Raw genomic sequence first — 17,059 nt, forward strand, 5'->3', positions numbered from 1 at the left:
TTGAGTTATTTGCGAGAAATCGTCTAAAAGCGTGGTTATTTTGTTGAAAAAATGAACATATTCACTGCCAAATAACTCGAAAAGTATTGACTTAGTGAAAAAACTCTATAGAACAAAAGTTACTCAAAATTAGCCAGTTTATCCATTTCCTGACTTTCTTTGGACGAATATTTTTTCACCCCCAAGAGGGGGTGAAAACCACCCCCAGGGCAAAAGCACATATCGGCACAATATCACTTTTTTTCTTTGACTTGTTAGCTATGTGTATGCCAAATTTCATGTCAATCCAAGCGGTTCTTTAAAATTTAGCAATATTTTACCGTTAAAGAACGGACTATATTCATCAATAATTCCCTTGTTTCAAATACTGCAAACATGGTGGCGATCTCCAAAGAAAAAAAAAATGGGTTACCAATCATCAGTGGTGATGATATTTTGGATCAAACGTCTGTGCTAGCAACTTTTTGTTTCTATATTTTTTAGTTTCAGTTCCTTCGTGTGTTTTATTCTGTCTTTTTTTATATCTAATAGAACTATTCTAATTATTTAATTGATGTCAATTAGAGTCCTGCATTATCAGTTTAGAAATGAATTTTAGAAAGAAACGATAAATACTTTATTTTTTAAATATACACAAAAGGCTGAATTAAATTGTTGCTTAACTTTTAAAAATTTTAAGTTTTTTCTGATTTTACACTGCGCGTCAGAGAAAACGGTCCACCCACAAAATGAGTCATTTTAATGTCTCGAATTTCCTAAACCTGTTGTCCGATTTAGGTGATTTTTTAACGTGTTATAGCCTTATTCCTTAGCAATATCGCTGTAATAATATTGATTCAAGACAGGTAAAATGTCTGATAAATTATTTTAAATGGGAAATAAGCCACAATTTTACTAAACAAATGATTTTATTAACGTTTCGACTCATAAATAATTTTATTAACTCATAAATATTGGCAATATCATTTTGAAATCTTCTTCTTTAAAATGTATAATATATGTCTGAATTGCCGATATAAATGAGTCAGATTAAATAAATTATTAGAAGAATTTTTTACTAAGCAACAACATTATTGTTTGATTTATTAATATTTTGTATTTTGACAACGGCGTCCGATTTGGACGTCGAAATGTTAATAAAATAATTTTTTTAGTAAAATTGTGGCTTATTTCCCATTTAAAATAGATGATTAGAAAAGTGCCACAATAAAATAGCTTCAGTACAACATTAGGTAAATTGTCACTGTATACCGGGTGTACCAATCAAACTGTGTTTTTTTCTCAAAGTTCACCACACCCTATGGAATATTCTAGCATTTATAAAATACTGAAATTAAAACCCAACTATAGCCTCAGGTTTTCTTAATATTCTGTTTTTTGATTCATTCGCTTATGTTGGATATTAATAAGTTAGGTAGGTACTTTAACAACTAGCAATGTTCTTCATCAATACAGGGTGTTTCTAAATAAGTGCGACATATTTTAAGGGGTAATTCTGCATGAAAAAATAATGACCGTTTGCTTTATAAACATATGTCCTCAAATGCTTCGTTCCCGAGATACGGGATACCTATTGAATGTCTTCTTACAAACTAACGATTTATTTATTGGTCTAAAACCGTTTGATATATGCAAATGAAATTTAGTAGGTTTTAAGAGGTAGTTATTGCACATTTTTTGATATACAATTAAGAATTTTATATTTACCATTAGCGTGCATACGGGTAATATGACCTGCATATACGCGCCAATGAAGAATATAAACTTTTTAATTGCATGTCAAAAAATGCGCAATAACTATTTCTTAAAATCTACCAAATTTCATTTGCTTATCTCAATCGGTTTTAGAGCAATAAATAAATCGTTTGTAAGACAAAATCATATCACTTATCTCGGAAACGAAGCATTTGCAGACATAAGGCGCGTTTACATGTATCCAGTAACTGGCGCCAGTCGCACTGGAACGACAGTGCTGGCATCATGTAAACGCTTTTTTGTTCCAGTCCAGCGCTGTCTGCCAGCGCTGTCTCGAATAGAAGGCTGGTCTATTTTTCGTGCCAGTGGCACTCGTCCGCGTCCCCTCTAACCCCTTGCCAGTGGTTGTAGACACGTGTAAACACAGCGTTCCAGTCGCTGGCGCTGTCGTACCTGTGGTTTCAGTGGCCGTATTAGGATTTTTAATAAGAGTGCCAGTGAGATTGGCGCCAGTTACTGGATACGTGTAAACGAACCTATCCAGCGCTGTCTTAGTCAAGCACTCGCATTCCACTGAGACTGGCGCCAGTTACTGGATACGTGTAAACGTTACTTTATGTTTATAAAGCAAACGGTCATTATTTTTTCATGCAGAATTACCCCTTAAAGTTTGTCGCACTTATTTAGAAACATCTTGTATTGATGAAGAACATGGCTAGTTAAAGTACCTAACTTTTTTATTATCCAACATATGCGAATGCATAAAAAAACAGAATGTTATAAGAAAACATTTAGCTTTAGTTGGGATTTAATTTCAGTACCAATGTCTAGCAACAATATTATTACAGCGATATTGTTAAAGAATAAGGCATCTTAGAAAATTATTATTACATATTAGAAAAATCACTTAAATCGGACAGCAGGTTTAGGAAATTCGAGACATCAAAAATGACTTATTTTTAGGTGGCCCGTATATTATACGACTCTGACAAAAAGGTGATAAATTGTTATAGTTTTTTAAAATTAAATAAGTCTAATTAATTAAAATTAAATAATAAATATTAAATATGATCTAATGTATTGAATATTAAGACAAATTAGGCTAATCATATCTTGAACTTAATTATAATCATAAACTGATTTATACCACGATTTTTATAAATGTGAAAATAATTAAGTTTTTCTCTTTCTCCGTCAGTTCTAGTCAGAAAATCTTTCAAAATCTTCGTGTAGTGTACGAATGTAGTGTAAAACAACAAATTAATGTTTCAGGTAAAAGTGGTGGTCTGAACTGAAAAGCATATATTTTTTTGGATCTATAATATGGTTTTTGAAGAAATTTACAAATTCTTGTTGCAGATTTCATCGAGATAGAAGAAAAAAAAGTTATGAATTTTCAAATATTTTTTCTTTTTTAATTTTTGTTTCGTTCATTTTCCCTCTAGTTAGTAGACTTCATTGTTGTACAAATTTATTGCTCGGTCTATTATTGGTATATTAGAATATCTGATATAATATTTATCTTCTCACTGTTTGGAAATTTTTTTCCATTTTGCAACTAATGTAAAAGTATGTTCTTTGAATTAAATACTTGATAGATAACTTCTTGGTTTGGGATATTTCATTAATATTTCAGGTTTTCCACTTCTTCTTGAATTATATCATCTAGAAATCTAGATCATCTAACATTTACACATAAGGATTCGTGAAAGACAACCATCTACTTCGTTAGGGTTCATTTGTGATATTTAATCTTATAATCGTATTCTACGAGTCCTACTACGAGTCACAACCGACCTCATACTAGTCGTGAGTTTGGTTCTTTCACGTGAAAAAAAGCACTTTTTCCCTGTAGGGCAGTCAATGAGGGTATGTGGCTCCGAATTCCATCCTACTATATCGATTTACGCGATATTTTCACAGTAAGTAGGGAATAGCCCAAGAAACAAAGTCTACCCTATGCCGATGTGTGCTTTTGTCTTGGGGGCGGTTCCCACCCCTTCTCGGGGGTGGAACATTCTTTGCTTAAATAACTACGGAAGTTGCTAGAGAACCTAATACTAAACAAAAACTGTTCCATAATTTTTTTTTCGAAAACTCAATACTTTTTGAGTTATTCCTGGTTGAAAATTGGCCATTTTTATTGAAACAACACCTTTTCAAACGGGTTTTTGCGAATACCTTAAAAACTATGCATCTGCCTAAAAAACTGTACAAAACATTTTTGTAGCTTATAAAATAAGAAAGAGATTTTTCCTTTGCGAATCTTCTAGTTATAACACAAAAAGAGATATGGTAAGTGAAAAAAACTTGTTTTCTTGGTACATGCTCAAATCAGTCTATTTAACTTGAAATAACAGAGAAACGGTCGATTTTAGGTGTATAATGCCTTCAATAACTTTTGTTGTGCTTGAAAAGACCTATAAATTAAGCAATATTAAATGTCGATTACATTTAAACTATGCGAGATAAACTGTAAAAAATTTCACGACTAACGTACTTTAAGAAAAAAATGAGAAGTGTATTTAACCCCTCATCCACAAGAATTTAAATGCATCGTTTTCCTTTTACAATACATTTTACTATAGTGTTCTTTTTATGTAAAAAAAGTTGGGCGGGTTTAATGGTTTTTGAATAAAATAAGATCAAATTATTGAGCGCATTTTTAAATTTTCTTAAAAATCTTCCTATTTCTCCATGTAACTCGAAAATGATAAGAGATGTCAAAAAAAAAGTACTATACAAAATTGCAGGTTTCTTCTAGATGAACATTTTGATTTGAACTTTTATAACAGTATCTCTGATCATTTTCAAGTTACATGGAGAAAAAGGAAGATTTTTAAGAAAATTTAAATATGCGCTCTATAATTTGATCTTATTTTATTCAAAAACCATTCATTTTAAACCCGCTCAACTTTTTGAACATAAAAATAACACTGTAGTAAAATAGATCGTAGAAGGAAAACGATGCATTTAAATTCTTGTGGATGAGGGGTTAAATATACTTCTCAATTTTTTTCTTAAAATTCGTTAGTCATCAATTTTTTGCAGCATATCTCGCTTAGTTTGAATGTAATCGACATTTAATATTACATATTTGAAAGGACTTTTCAAGCACAATAAAGCATTATACACCTAAACTCGACCGTTTCTCTGTTATTTCAAGTTGAATACACTGATTTGAGTATGCACTGATTTGAGCATGCTCTGTTATTTCAATTCGAATACACTGATTTGAGCATGCACGAAAAAAACAAACTCTTTTTACCTACCATATCTCTTTTTGTGTTATAACTAGAAGATTGAAGAAGGAACAAATCTCTTTGATTTTTCATGGGCTACAAAAATGTTTTATATAATTTTTTTAGTTAGATGCATTGTTTTTAAGTATTCGCAAAAAACCGTTTGAAAAGGTATTATATTTCAATGAAAATGGCCAATTTTTAACCACGAATAACTCAAAAAGTATTGAGTTTTCGAAAAAAAGTTATAGAACAGTTTTTGCTTAGAATTAGGTTCTCTAGCAACTTCCGTAGTTGTTTAACCAAAAAATTTTCCACCCCCGAGAAGAGGTGGGAACCGCCCCCAAGACAAAGGCACACGTCGTCATAGGGTAGACTTTGAATAAGGAGATATTTTCAGGCTATTCCTAAAATTTCATTAAAATCCATGCAGTAGGATAGAATTCGGAGGTAATAACCTGTTCTTGCTCTCATTGACTGCCCTTCTGATCAATGGCTTCGGCAGAGTCAATTAGCCTGACTTTTTTTAATTTCATAATTTTTTCAGTGGTATATGGTCTATAAAAATTGTATATTCTCGTTTAAATAGATAGTGTCTGAAATATTTACAACTTCTTATAATCGCCAATAATTCCTTTTCAATGGTGGAATACTTGATTTCTGTGGGTTTAGGGTGCGTGAAGCATATGAAAGACGACGTCCATATTGTGATAAGACTGCTCCAATAGTAACACTGGGATGAGCCTGTCTTGATTATTATTGTTTTTTTTTTTTAACAATTAAAGATATGTACTTTCTAATTGGACTTTTCAAATGAATACCTATCTAGAGGTTTCATTAAAGTAATCTCCAGAATTTAGCGGTAGAATTTCCTATTTTAATTATCATTGTGTAACTATTTTTTGATATTGTCAGTGCTTCAGGTGAACTTTTTCTAATTCTAAAGGGACTAGTCGGGTAAGATGATAAAAAATGCCCATAAATCGATTCGAATTCCATATAGGCTACTTTATAGCACATATAGAGGAACTCACTTTCTGAACTTTATAGCCCCCTAGTTGGTCACGTGATCCGCCTAGAGCCTAATTAGGCTTTTTAGGTTTTTATTTTTTAACTCAGCCGCATTGAGAGCTAGCGAAAAACTTTAAATACAAAAGTTGTAGCTTTCAAAAAGTACTGTCTGAAACATTTTTTTAAATTTTTTGGCGGGAAATTTGAACTTTTAGAACGATTTTAAAATTTAAATGAGTCTAAAAACCTAAGAAACTCGTTCTCACGAAAAAAAGATATAACGTGTATGACCCAGATATTTATTATAGTTTTCTTATTTTTATGGAATCCAGTTTCTCTCTACTGTTCTCTATTCTTTTTAGTACTTCTTGATCGGTTATTCTGTCTGTCCAGGAGACTCTCAGCATTCTTTGATATGTCCACTTTCAAATGACATTGTTTATTAAGAGTCCATGTCTCCACGCCATACAAAAGAATTGCTTCTATTAATTATTGGTAAACATATTTTATTAATGCAGTTATGTAAAAACATTAATTAGGTACGTATCAAATAGAGACTCTTTAACATTTTATCACCTTTTATTGAGAGTTTTATTTTTTTTAATCATATTAATGGATATAAATTTTTACAGAATGGCCTTTAAGCTAACCTTTTAAATTTTGGCGTGTTTTTGCAACTACTAACACTTTCTTGCAGGTGCTAACAGCTTTAGGTAAGACATGGCATCCTGACCATTTCTGCTGCAATGAATGCAAAAATCCGATAACTGAGAATTCATTCCACACTAAAGATGATTTTCCTTACTGTACGCCTTGCCATACTAAGCTTTTTGCGTCTATTTGCCATGCCTGTGACCAACCAATTTTGGACGTGAGTTTAGTCGATTTTTTATTAGTAATACATAAATAAAAATTATTATTAACAATAATAATAGTTACCTAGATTATATGAAGATTTTATATGCAAATTAATTTATTTTTCTAAGAAAACTTCACAAAAATCCACAAGGAAGAATTTCCTATAGGGCCTTTTTAAAATAATATACCTTTTACCAAGACCAAAATTTTTTATTAAATTTTACTTAAAACTTCACAACTTAATCACGAACAAATTGGAAGAACTACATAAATGTGTCGTGTTACAAACTTTTCGCAATTAAATAAAAAATACATTTTTACGTGCAAAAGACTTGTGATAAAGTTCAATAAATGAAATTAATGACAATAAGAAAATATTAGAAATAATTACAAAGATATTCGGATCATTAAGAATATGTAGTGAAATCAAATTGCAATTTAAAAAATTTAATATATATTTGGTTGAATTATTATTAAAAAAAAATGAATGGACAACCGATCAGATAAAGAAAAGCTAGAATCTTAGAAAGGAGGATTCTAAGTCATACCCTAGGATAAAAGAAAGAAAAGTCGGAGAACTTAGAAGGGCTTTCAATAACGAAATCATCATTTGATACATAAAAGCACAACATCACGATTGAAGGATGCAAAAATATAATTAGATACAAGAGTAGTTGAAAAACTTCCTAAAATTGTGTATTGTAATGATTATACCATATCAACTTGAACAAGAAATACAAATGAATTAGAATTACTAAAACCACGTTTTAAAAATTAAATTTTTTGGATTTTAAAAATTGAATTGGAAATGTGAACACATTAACGATTTCGAGAAAAAGAAACATGTAATTAGGATCAAGGAAGACTGTAACTGGATACCATGCTTGCTACCATAAATCGATAACGATTTAACTATACCGTTAAAACTACAAAAATACATTACGTCGTATATCCACTACACACTACGATACATTCCACTACACATACACATACCGTTAAAACTGTACAGTTCTCTTCTTATCAACAATCAACAATTTTCAGGGGTAATTTTCATTTGAAAATCAATATTAATAAAACCAAATACATGAGAATAAATACAAGAAACAAATATGGTAGGGGAGCAAAGTATGCTAAATTTGCAGTCACTCGAGTGCTTTGGGGACCTATTGGGTTGTGATTATTAGTAGCGTAGGAAACAGAGGTTGAACCTCGCAAAATGGACACAAGTCCGGTTCTATTTTTTTTTTCTGATATATCAAGGGGTGCTTATTATGAGACTAACTTTTTCTTAAAAGTTTCGCTCCGCAACCCCTCTTTTATCCTTTTAAAAGGGGTAATTTGTGGTTTTTACGAAACGTAGCCCTTCCTGTACGTTTTGCAAATAATTTACTTAATAGTAAAATAAAGAGGACTATATTTCCTACTATTTATTTCCCGACAGCATATGTCTATCACCACCGTTTAGCGGGGGTGTAATGAAACTGTAATGAAAATTAAGAAAAAACCCTGCGACAATGAATCACAAATAAATGGCTGATTTTTTGGTATAGTTTCATTTAAGGGCAATTGCAAATTTTTTAATTACAGGGTGTTACATTTAAAAAAAAACCCCTTTTTATACCATCTGAACCGCCTAAGCTAGAGTAAAAAAACTTTCAGCGATTATCGATGTACTAGTGTTATTTACAAATTTGTATAATTCACCCATATATTTTCCCCGGAACCACCCAAAAAAAAAGGAGAATTAATAAAGAAAATAATCAAAAATTGATTTTGGGCCATCACTGTGGTTTTAAGTTGCAAAGAAAATAAAATATGCATACGTCATAATGTGTAGCAGACAGTGTGTTCTTTTATTTTCCATAAGTACGTTATCCATAAAATGAATAGGTGACGAAAAAAATAACAAAAATTGGAGCCCGCCACAGCATTTCTTAGGTTTACGGCGCCACTGCACCGTAACGGTTGCTTATACGAAAAAATCCATAGGACCTTATTTGTAGAGAAAACAGTGGTCTTTAGTTCTGTATAAGTTTTGTTTTCAAAAAATGCATAGGTAATGAGAAAATCGTCAAAATATGCTCTCCAAGGAATAGGGGTAGTTTCTGCAGTTTATTTTCAAGGATAGGGGTAGTTTCCGCAGGGATGTTACAATAATCTTATATATTTATGAAAAACCCTATTGATGGAGCATATCTCCATATGGGTCAAAAAGCAGAAAAAAATTTTATTTATTTTTTTTTGCTGCAGGGGTTGCATTAAGATATCGCTTTAGGTGTCCATGCATGGGTAATAAGAACGTGCACAAAATGATATATGTATGAAGCATTTTAATAAAGGGCATGGCGTGTGAAGGATTCCAAGAAAATCACTTTCTGAAGCTATTTCCTTGTGGCATTTTTACAATCAACTATTTTTAATGGGAAACAAGCCACAATTTTACCAAAAATGATTTTATTAACGTTTCGAAGCCCAAATCGGGTTTCGTTGTCAAAATACAATATATATATACAGGGTGTCCCGAAAAGAATGGTCATAAATTATACCACAGATTCTGGGGTCAAAAATATGTTGATTGAACCTCACTTACCTATATACAATAGTGCACACAAAAAAAGTTACAGCCCTTTGAAGTTACAAAATGAAAATCGATTTTTTTTTCAGATATCGAAAACCCTTCCAGATTTTTCATTGAAAATGGACATGTGGCATTACTATGGCAGCAACATCTTAAAAAAAAATTAAAGTGAAATTTGTGCACCCCATAAAAATTGTAAGGGGGTTTTGTTCCTTTAAACCCCCCCAAACTTTTGTGTACGTTCCAATTAAATTAATATTGTGACACCATTAGTTAAACAAAATGTTTTTAAAACTTTTTTTGCCTCTTAGTACTTTTTTGATAAGTCAGTGTTTATCGACCTATTTTGAATATTTGTCGAATCCACCACATATTTGTATATGGTTAAATACGATTATAGAGACCTGTTAATAATCTGAAAATGTATTTATAATTTACATTTTTAGGTATATTTTGAAAAAGAAGCCATATCTCGATAATAGGTGATTTCTCAAAAAAAGACTAAGAGTCAAAAAAGTTTTAAAAACACTGTGTTTAACTAATGGTACCACAATAATAGTGTAATTGGAACGTACACAAACATTTGGGGGGTTTAAAGGAACAAAACCCCCATAAAATTTTTATGTAAATATATTAAAAAAGAAACCGCATCTCGATAAAAACTGGCTTATTGAAAAAATACTAAGAGTCAAAAAAGTTTTAAAAACGTTGTGTTTAACTAATGATACCACAATAATGAATTAATTGGAACGTATACAAAAGTATGGGGGGTTTAAGGGAACAAAACCCCCATAAAATTTTTATGGGGTGGACAAACTTCACTATAATTTTGTTTTAAGATGTTACTGCCATAAGAATGATACATGTCAATTTTCAATAAAAAATCTCTAATAGTTTTCGATATATTGAAAAAAATCGATTTTCATTTTGTAACTTCAAAGGGCTGTAACTTTTTTTATGAGCACATTTGTACTAAGGTAAGTTAGGTTCAATCGAACTATTTTTGACCGCAGAATGTGTGGTATAATTTATGACCAATCTTTTCGGGACACCCTGTATAATCTTTAGACCTTCTACCCTCTCGGGTGTAGGTATAAAATACAAAATACTACTAAAATAAATAAAAATATTATTGCTAAGTATAAAAAAATTCTTCTAATAATTTATTTAATCTGACTCATTTATATTGGCAATTCAGACGTGTATTATACATTTTAAAGTAGAAGACTTTAAAATGATATCGCCAATATCTTTTATTAAAGATCGATCTTTATCGACTTTTAGTAAAGTTGTCCCAGGAACGCAACTCATAAATATTGGCGATATCATTTTAAAGTCTTCTACTTTAAAATGTATAACATACGTCTGAATTGCCAATATAAATGAGTCAGATTAAATAAATTATTAGAAGAATTTTTTATACTTAGCAACAACATTTTTGTTTATTTTAGTAGTATTTTGTATTTTGACAACGAAACCCGATTTGGGCTTCGAAACGTTAATAAAATAATTTTTGGTAAAATTGTGGCTTGTTTTCCATTAAAAATAGTTGATTGAAAATCACTTTCTTTATTAATTCTCATTTTTTTTTTGGGGTGGTTCCGAAAAAAAAATGGGGGTACATTATCGAAATTTGTAAATAACACTAGTACATGGATAATCGCTGAAAGTTTTTTCACTCTAGCATAAGCGGTTCAGACGGTATAAAAGGGAGTTTTTTAAAATGTAACACCCTGTAATTAAAAAATGGGCAATTGCCCTTAAACGAAACCTATACCAAAAAATCAGTCACTTACTTTTGATTAATCTCCTCAGGGTTTCTTCTTAATTTTCATTACAGTTAGGGAAAAATATATTTTTTTAAAATATCTTTTTTAAAAACTTGTCAACTTTGGATCACCACCCCCGCTAAACGGTGGGTGATAGACATATGCTGTCTGGAAATAAATAGTAGGAAATATAGTCCTCTTCATTTTACTATTAAGTAAATTTTTTGCAAAACGTACAGGAAGGGCTACGTTTCGCAAAAACCACAAATTACCCCCTTTAAAGGGATGAAAATTGGAGTTCCGGAGCGAAATTTTTTAGGAAAAAGTTAGTCTTATAATTTGCACCCCTTAATATACCAGAAAAAAAAAATAAAACCGCACTTGTGTCCATTTTGCGAGGTTCAACCTCTGTTTCCTACACTATAGGTCCTAAAACCAAAAAAAGTTAAGAAAAATTTTTCATTTTGGTGGGGACTTTCCATTTTTTAATTTAACTTTCCATTTCCAACAATCGTTTTTCCGATTATAGCGCCATCTATCCATAATTCGAAAAAATTTCTCGAATAAAAGTTGCTTATTTTTACGTAAAGAATCCAAATCTGCAATAAAAATTTGGGGGTCCCATTTAAGATTTTAAAGTAACCCCCACCTCACCTCCACAGGGGGTCGTGTTTGGTAACATTCGATAGATTTTTAAAATCATTTTGAAAGTGTATTTTGCAGTTTTTCGATCTGATGTTCATTTTGCGAAATATCGCGGGGTTTGTATTTAAAATTTTAAATTTACCCCCTACCCCTCTCCGTGGAGGGTCATGTTTAGTACCATTCGATAGATTTTGGAAAGATATTGAAGACATATTTTTTAGTTTTTTTATCTGATGTTTATTTCGCCAAATATTCGCCTTTTTTGTGAAACTTTTTGACTCACCCATTTCCTTATACCCCTTTCAAATCGTCATATTTTTTAAATATACACTCTTTTTCATGTATTTAACTTACCTTATCTTAATCTGACAATTTCGAGTATTTTTAAGGATAGATTTTTTTTTCGGGCACCCCTTAACGAACTTCCCTGTGTTAAGAGCCAATATATGGTAGAGGTACATCTGCAGGGTACCAGGTTTCTCAACGTATATGATAATATGACGCGCTCGAGTAACTGCAAAAATCCCCGCTTGGGCTCCCCTACCAATACTATTTAAAATTAACAATATGCAGATTAAAAATGTGGGAAATTTTACGTATCTTGGAAGTGTCATAATAGAAAGCGGAGAAGATGACCTTCATTCATTTGAGGATAGGAACAGCTCAACAAGCATTCAGCATGCTCAACCCTGTTTGGAGGTCTTGTCTGTTCTACTCTACCGATGTAAAAGCTGGAAAGTGACCAAAACCCTTACAGACAAACTGCTGGTCTTTGTTAATAAATGTCTACGAAGAATCGTTCGTATTTTCTGGCCTAACATAAATAATGGAATAAAAGAGGGCAGAAAATGGAAGGAGAAATAAAAAGAGAGAGTTCCTCAAAACAAATAGATCACGACTTCTAGTCGTGATGAAAGAAGATGAACGAACTAATAAAAACGAAACACATTCACGATCTCTATTTGCTAAAGGTGCTTCATAATGAACAACTGAAGTGACAACAAACGAAGAATTAAACATTGAAGAAGGAGGGGTAAAGGAAGAATTAAGGAAATTAAAAAATAGAAAATCACTAGGAGAGGACAGAATATCGAACAAACTCCTAAATTACGGATTTCAAGACCAGAGGACAAGATCTGACCAAACAACTATTAAAACTAATCTAAAAAATATTAGAACAAAACAGAATATCACCAGAGTGGATATCAAGCATCCTTGATATCTATTCATATCCCCTTTTTCCAAAAAGGGAGACAAATCGGACCCGGAGAATTACAGAAGAATTAATTTATTAAACACAGCATTAAAATTAACAACCAAAGTGATAAGAAACATACTGAATAAAATTATAATATTACCAGAAGAACACCAAGGTTTTAGGGGGGAAAATCATGTATCGACGCTATATTTATAATGAGGCAGGTTCAAGAGAAATCGTTAGAATTCAACAAAACGGCATATTTATGAAGAACTTATGTAGAACTGAAGAATGCATTTGACAGGGTCAAATTAAAGGACGTTATCCATTTATTGTACGCATGTGAGGTACTTCTAGAAATAATTAAAACAATAGAAAATATCTACCAGAACAACACAATAAAAGTAAAAGTAGAAGAAGAACTAACTGAAAAAATTGAAGCTGACATGAATAACAGCTCAGTAGGTTTTAAAAATGTATCTTTACTTATTATAACTTATAACTAATAATAAAGGTTGTTAATAGTTTAACTAGCGTTTAAAAAATATATAAATATAAAGGATGTTTGGTATAGAATGGGCCATAGCTTACTCTTAGATTCCTGAGGTTAGAATAGGTCGATTTAACCTTTAACTACCCGCGCATCAAGTTATAACATAACTACACGCGTGGCGTACTTTGTACGCCACAAGAAAATACACTTAAAAACAGCGGATTTGTTTAATTTTTTTTGAAAAAATACACTTAGTTGTTTGTTATAAACCTTATTCGGCATCAGTGAATACTTGGAGTTCCTTTTCAGTAAGCCAATTGGGATTTATAACTGGAATCTTGGAATAACTGGATTCCATGATAAATAAAATTACTAATAAAAAATTTTTTAAATGTGATTTTTTACAGGAGAAAAAGTATTGTTTACAAAGAAAAATATATTTTTTGCCATAATGACTAAAAAACAATTAAAATATGTACTTATATTACGACTTATGCCCGATTTCACCAACGACACCTAAATATTTAAGAATTACCTAAGTGGGTTTAGGTACTTCCTAACTCTAAAACGGATTTCACCATACGATAAGAATTGCCTAAACCGCTTAAGCATTACCTGACGTTAGGATACGGATTTCGATCTCCCTAAACTTTAGGTATTACTTATCGTTGACAGTCCGGTTATATTTTTCCAATTTTGACTAATGTACTTGTGACGTTTGTCAATAATTCGCTTCTTACCTTAATTTTTCTGTTATTCTGTAATATTAGGTATATTAGTTGTAATTTTGTATTCTCTTTTGTATTATTAATATAATATGTGTTGGAAAATATAGAAAATCCTTTGGAGTTTTTTACAGGTCTGTTGACAAAATTATGTAGTCTACCTACTACCTAACAAACTAGTGTTGTGTTTCAAAACCCCATTCATGATATAACTAAAAGTGTGTCATTAAAAAAATAATAATAAAAAGCAATTTTCAACATATTATTTATTTTAAAATTATTTCATTAATGATAATTCAACTAACTTCAATTTTTCGTCATATGTGAAATTTACAACTCTTTTCTTTTCCTCCATTTCACTGTACATATACAAATAACATACAAGACTATATTTATTATATACAAACTTAATGCACAAATAACTAACTACTAAATAAAATAACAATACAAAACCGAATACAGTACAAAACCGAATAAAACCAAATTGGCAAACAAACAATAATGACAAATATTTGAAAAAGTAAGGAAATATCATCTTATTCTTCTTTTTATTTATCAAAAATAGTTCAAACTTACCCTAGGTAATACCTAGAAAAGCATTTCCTAGATAAGCAGTTCTTTTAGTTGTGAAATGCGATTGTTCCTAAGTATTGACTTAAGAAGTTCCTATCGATAAGAATTACTTAATAAGGCAACTGTTTAGGTATCGTTGGTGAAATCGGGCATTATAGTAATATAATCCTGGGGTATATTGTCCACCACCGGAAACAACAAATAATAAAATCCACAAGGAAAAGAAAAAGGTTTTCCTGTAGTTGGCTGTATACCATCAATCACAAAATTGGAATGTAATAAAATGTAAATTACGATCTTTCCAGAACGCCGATTATAACGAAACTAAAACCAAATTGTAAAGCACATTCCAGTGATAGGTTAGAAAAATAAGCAAGGTCAAAAATTAAATTTTTAAATATATTTCCAGTAGAATTCTTATATCTGGCGTACAAAGTACGCCAGCGCGTGTAGTTAAAGGTTAAGCTAACTTACCTTAGTACGAAAGTTGATAAAAACCGAAATACAGGGTGTCAAAATTAAACTTTTATTTTATTTATTCTTGAATATATCCTGACGGGCATGGGATAACAACACGAAATTTGGTAAGCGGGGGTTTTTTGGGATGAGAAATCTAAATGCGCCACCAATAATGATGTATTACTTAAAGGGCACCACATACGCCTTTCAGCGCTCATTTAATAGGTTCAATTTTTTTTATTACCCACTCTACATACTTTTTGAATCAAAACTTTTATTCTCTTATGGCCGGTTTCACCAACAACAAATAGTAGTATATTCTATAAATAAAGTTATTCGACCAATAAACTGGCATTTTCAAGTTTCATGTTTATTTTTCGGGTCTAACTACAATGATATGCAGCAAATTATGTTGTATCGCAGAGATAAAAAGCGTTTATTTCGAAAAGAGTTGAGTTTAGCGAGATGAATATAGTATACCTTTTCTATGTAAAAATATTAAGAGAATAAAAATGTTGATGCAAAAAGTATGTAGAGTGGGGGATAAAAAAAACTGAACGTATTAAATGATCGCTGAAAGACGTATATGTGGCGTCCTCTGGGTAATACAATCATTTTTGGTGGCGAACTTAGATCTCTCATCAAAAAAAAACCCGCTTACCAAACTTTGTGTTGTTATCCCATGCCTGTCAGGAAATATTCAAGAATAAATAAAATAAAAGTTTAACTTTGACACTCTGTATTATCAACTTGTGTACTACGGTAAATTAGCTTAAATCGACCTATTTTAAGCTCAGGAATCTAAGGTTAAGCTATGGCCCATTCTTTACCAAACACCCTGTATATTATGTATTTTTTTTTGTAGCAAAATATTTGTAATTTTATGACTAGTTAGACTCTTAAACTTACTGTGTAACATTTTAGTTAATAGTTGTATGAATAGATTCCAAACAAAGTTATTTTCTTCGCGTGTTCATCGATCATAAACTATTACCCAAATTCGATAGGGAAAAATATATTTAACATTAACCTACTACTGTATTTTTAGAAATGCGTTCAAGCGATGGGAGTCAACTGGCACGAAGACCATTTCTTGTGCGAAGACTGCAAAACCAAATTAATTGGACAACAATTCATGGACGTCGCAGGACTTCCTCGTTGCCAGAAATGCTACATTGCCAAACATGCAGATAAGTGTAAAGGTTGTGGCAAACCAATCCCTGATAAGGCTATCGTAGCTTTGGATGCTAAATGGCATCAAATGTGCTTCAGATGTTCAGTAAGTTTTTGTTGAAATGTAATACACTCATGGACAAAAATATTGCATATTTTGAAATTATCGTGTGAAATAAAATTTTTTGTGCTGTCCCCATTGAGATAGAAATAGGATTTCTTTTCCGAGTGCAATGTTTTATTGTATCGTATAAATGGTATAATCGGATTTAAATTCAATATGGGCTATATGCTGGCCAATATAATTTTTAAACTGAATCTCATCAAGGTAAGTATTCACTCTTCTACCGACATCAAGACCTGCGTCATGGTGCATTAACACGAATTTGTTATCCAATATGGCTGCCAAATAATGGCAAAACATGATCCGTGTTATATAAGAATGTCCGTGTTATATACATTTTGTCATGTGGTTGACAGAGTATTCTTACTCAGTAAGAGTTTCGTATTCGGAAGTATTTTGTAGCTGATCCTTATCTAGCTGGCCCTATGCATATGCTTTCTACATCACGAACTCAATGTAAAACAGCTATACAGCAAATTCTCTAGACACCATAAATATGCAGAATCTTTCGGCTGT

At 31.5% G+C, this 17,059-nt stretch overlaps 2 protein-coding genes across 9 annotated transcripts in view; one reads left to right on the forward strand and one right to left on the reverse strand.

Annotated features, from left to right (window-relative positions):
- The window catches only part of LOC114333175 (uncharacterized), a 412,711-nt gene that overhangs the window by 274,465 nt on the left and 121,187 nt on the right, over window positions 1-17,059 (reverse strand). The gene's annotated exons all lie outside the window — the stretch shown is intronic.
- The window catches only part of LOC114333172 (paxillin-B), a 289,103-nt gene that overhangs the window by 260,553 nt on the left and 11,491 nt on the right, over window positions 1-17,059 (forward strand). For all 7 annotated transcript variants that reach the window (XM_050650380.1, XM_028283017.2, XM_028283016.2 and 4 more), the window contains 2 exons: window positions 6,646-6,819; window positions 16,295-16,525. In XM_050650380.1, the coding sequence (XP_050506337.1) occupies window positions 6,646-6,819; window positions 16,295-16,525 (405 nt within the window). The remainder of the gene's footprint in view (window positions 1-6,645; window positions 6,820-16,294; window positions 16,526-17,059) is intronic.

This window comes from Diabrotica virgifera, chromosome 5 (assembly GCF_917563875.1).
Source record: "Diabrotica virgifera virgifera chromosome 5, PGI_DIABVI_V3a".
NCBI classification, from domain to species: domain Eukaryota; kingdom Metazoa; phylum Arthropoda; class Insecta; order Coleoptera; family Chrysomelidae; genus Diabrotica; species Diabrotica virgifera.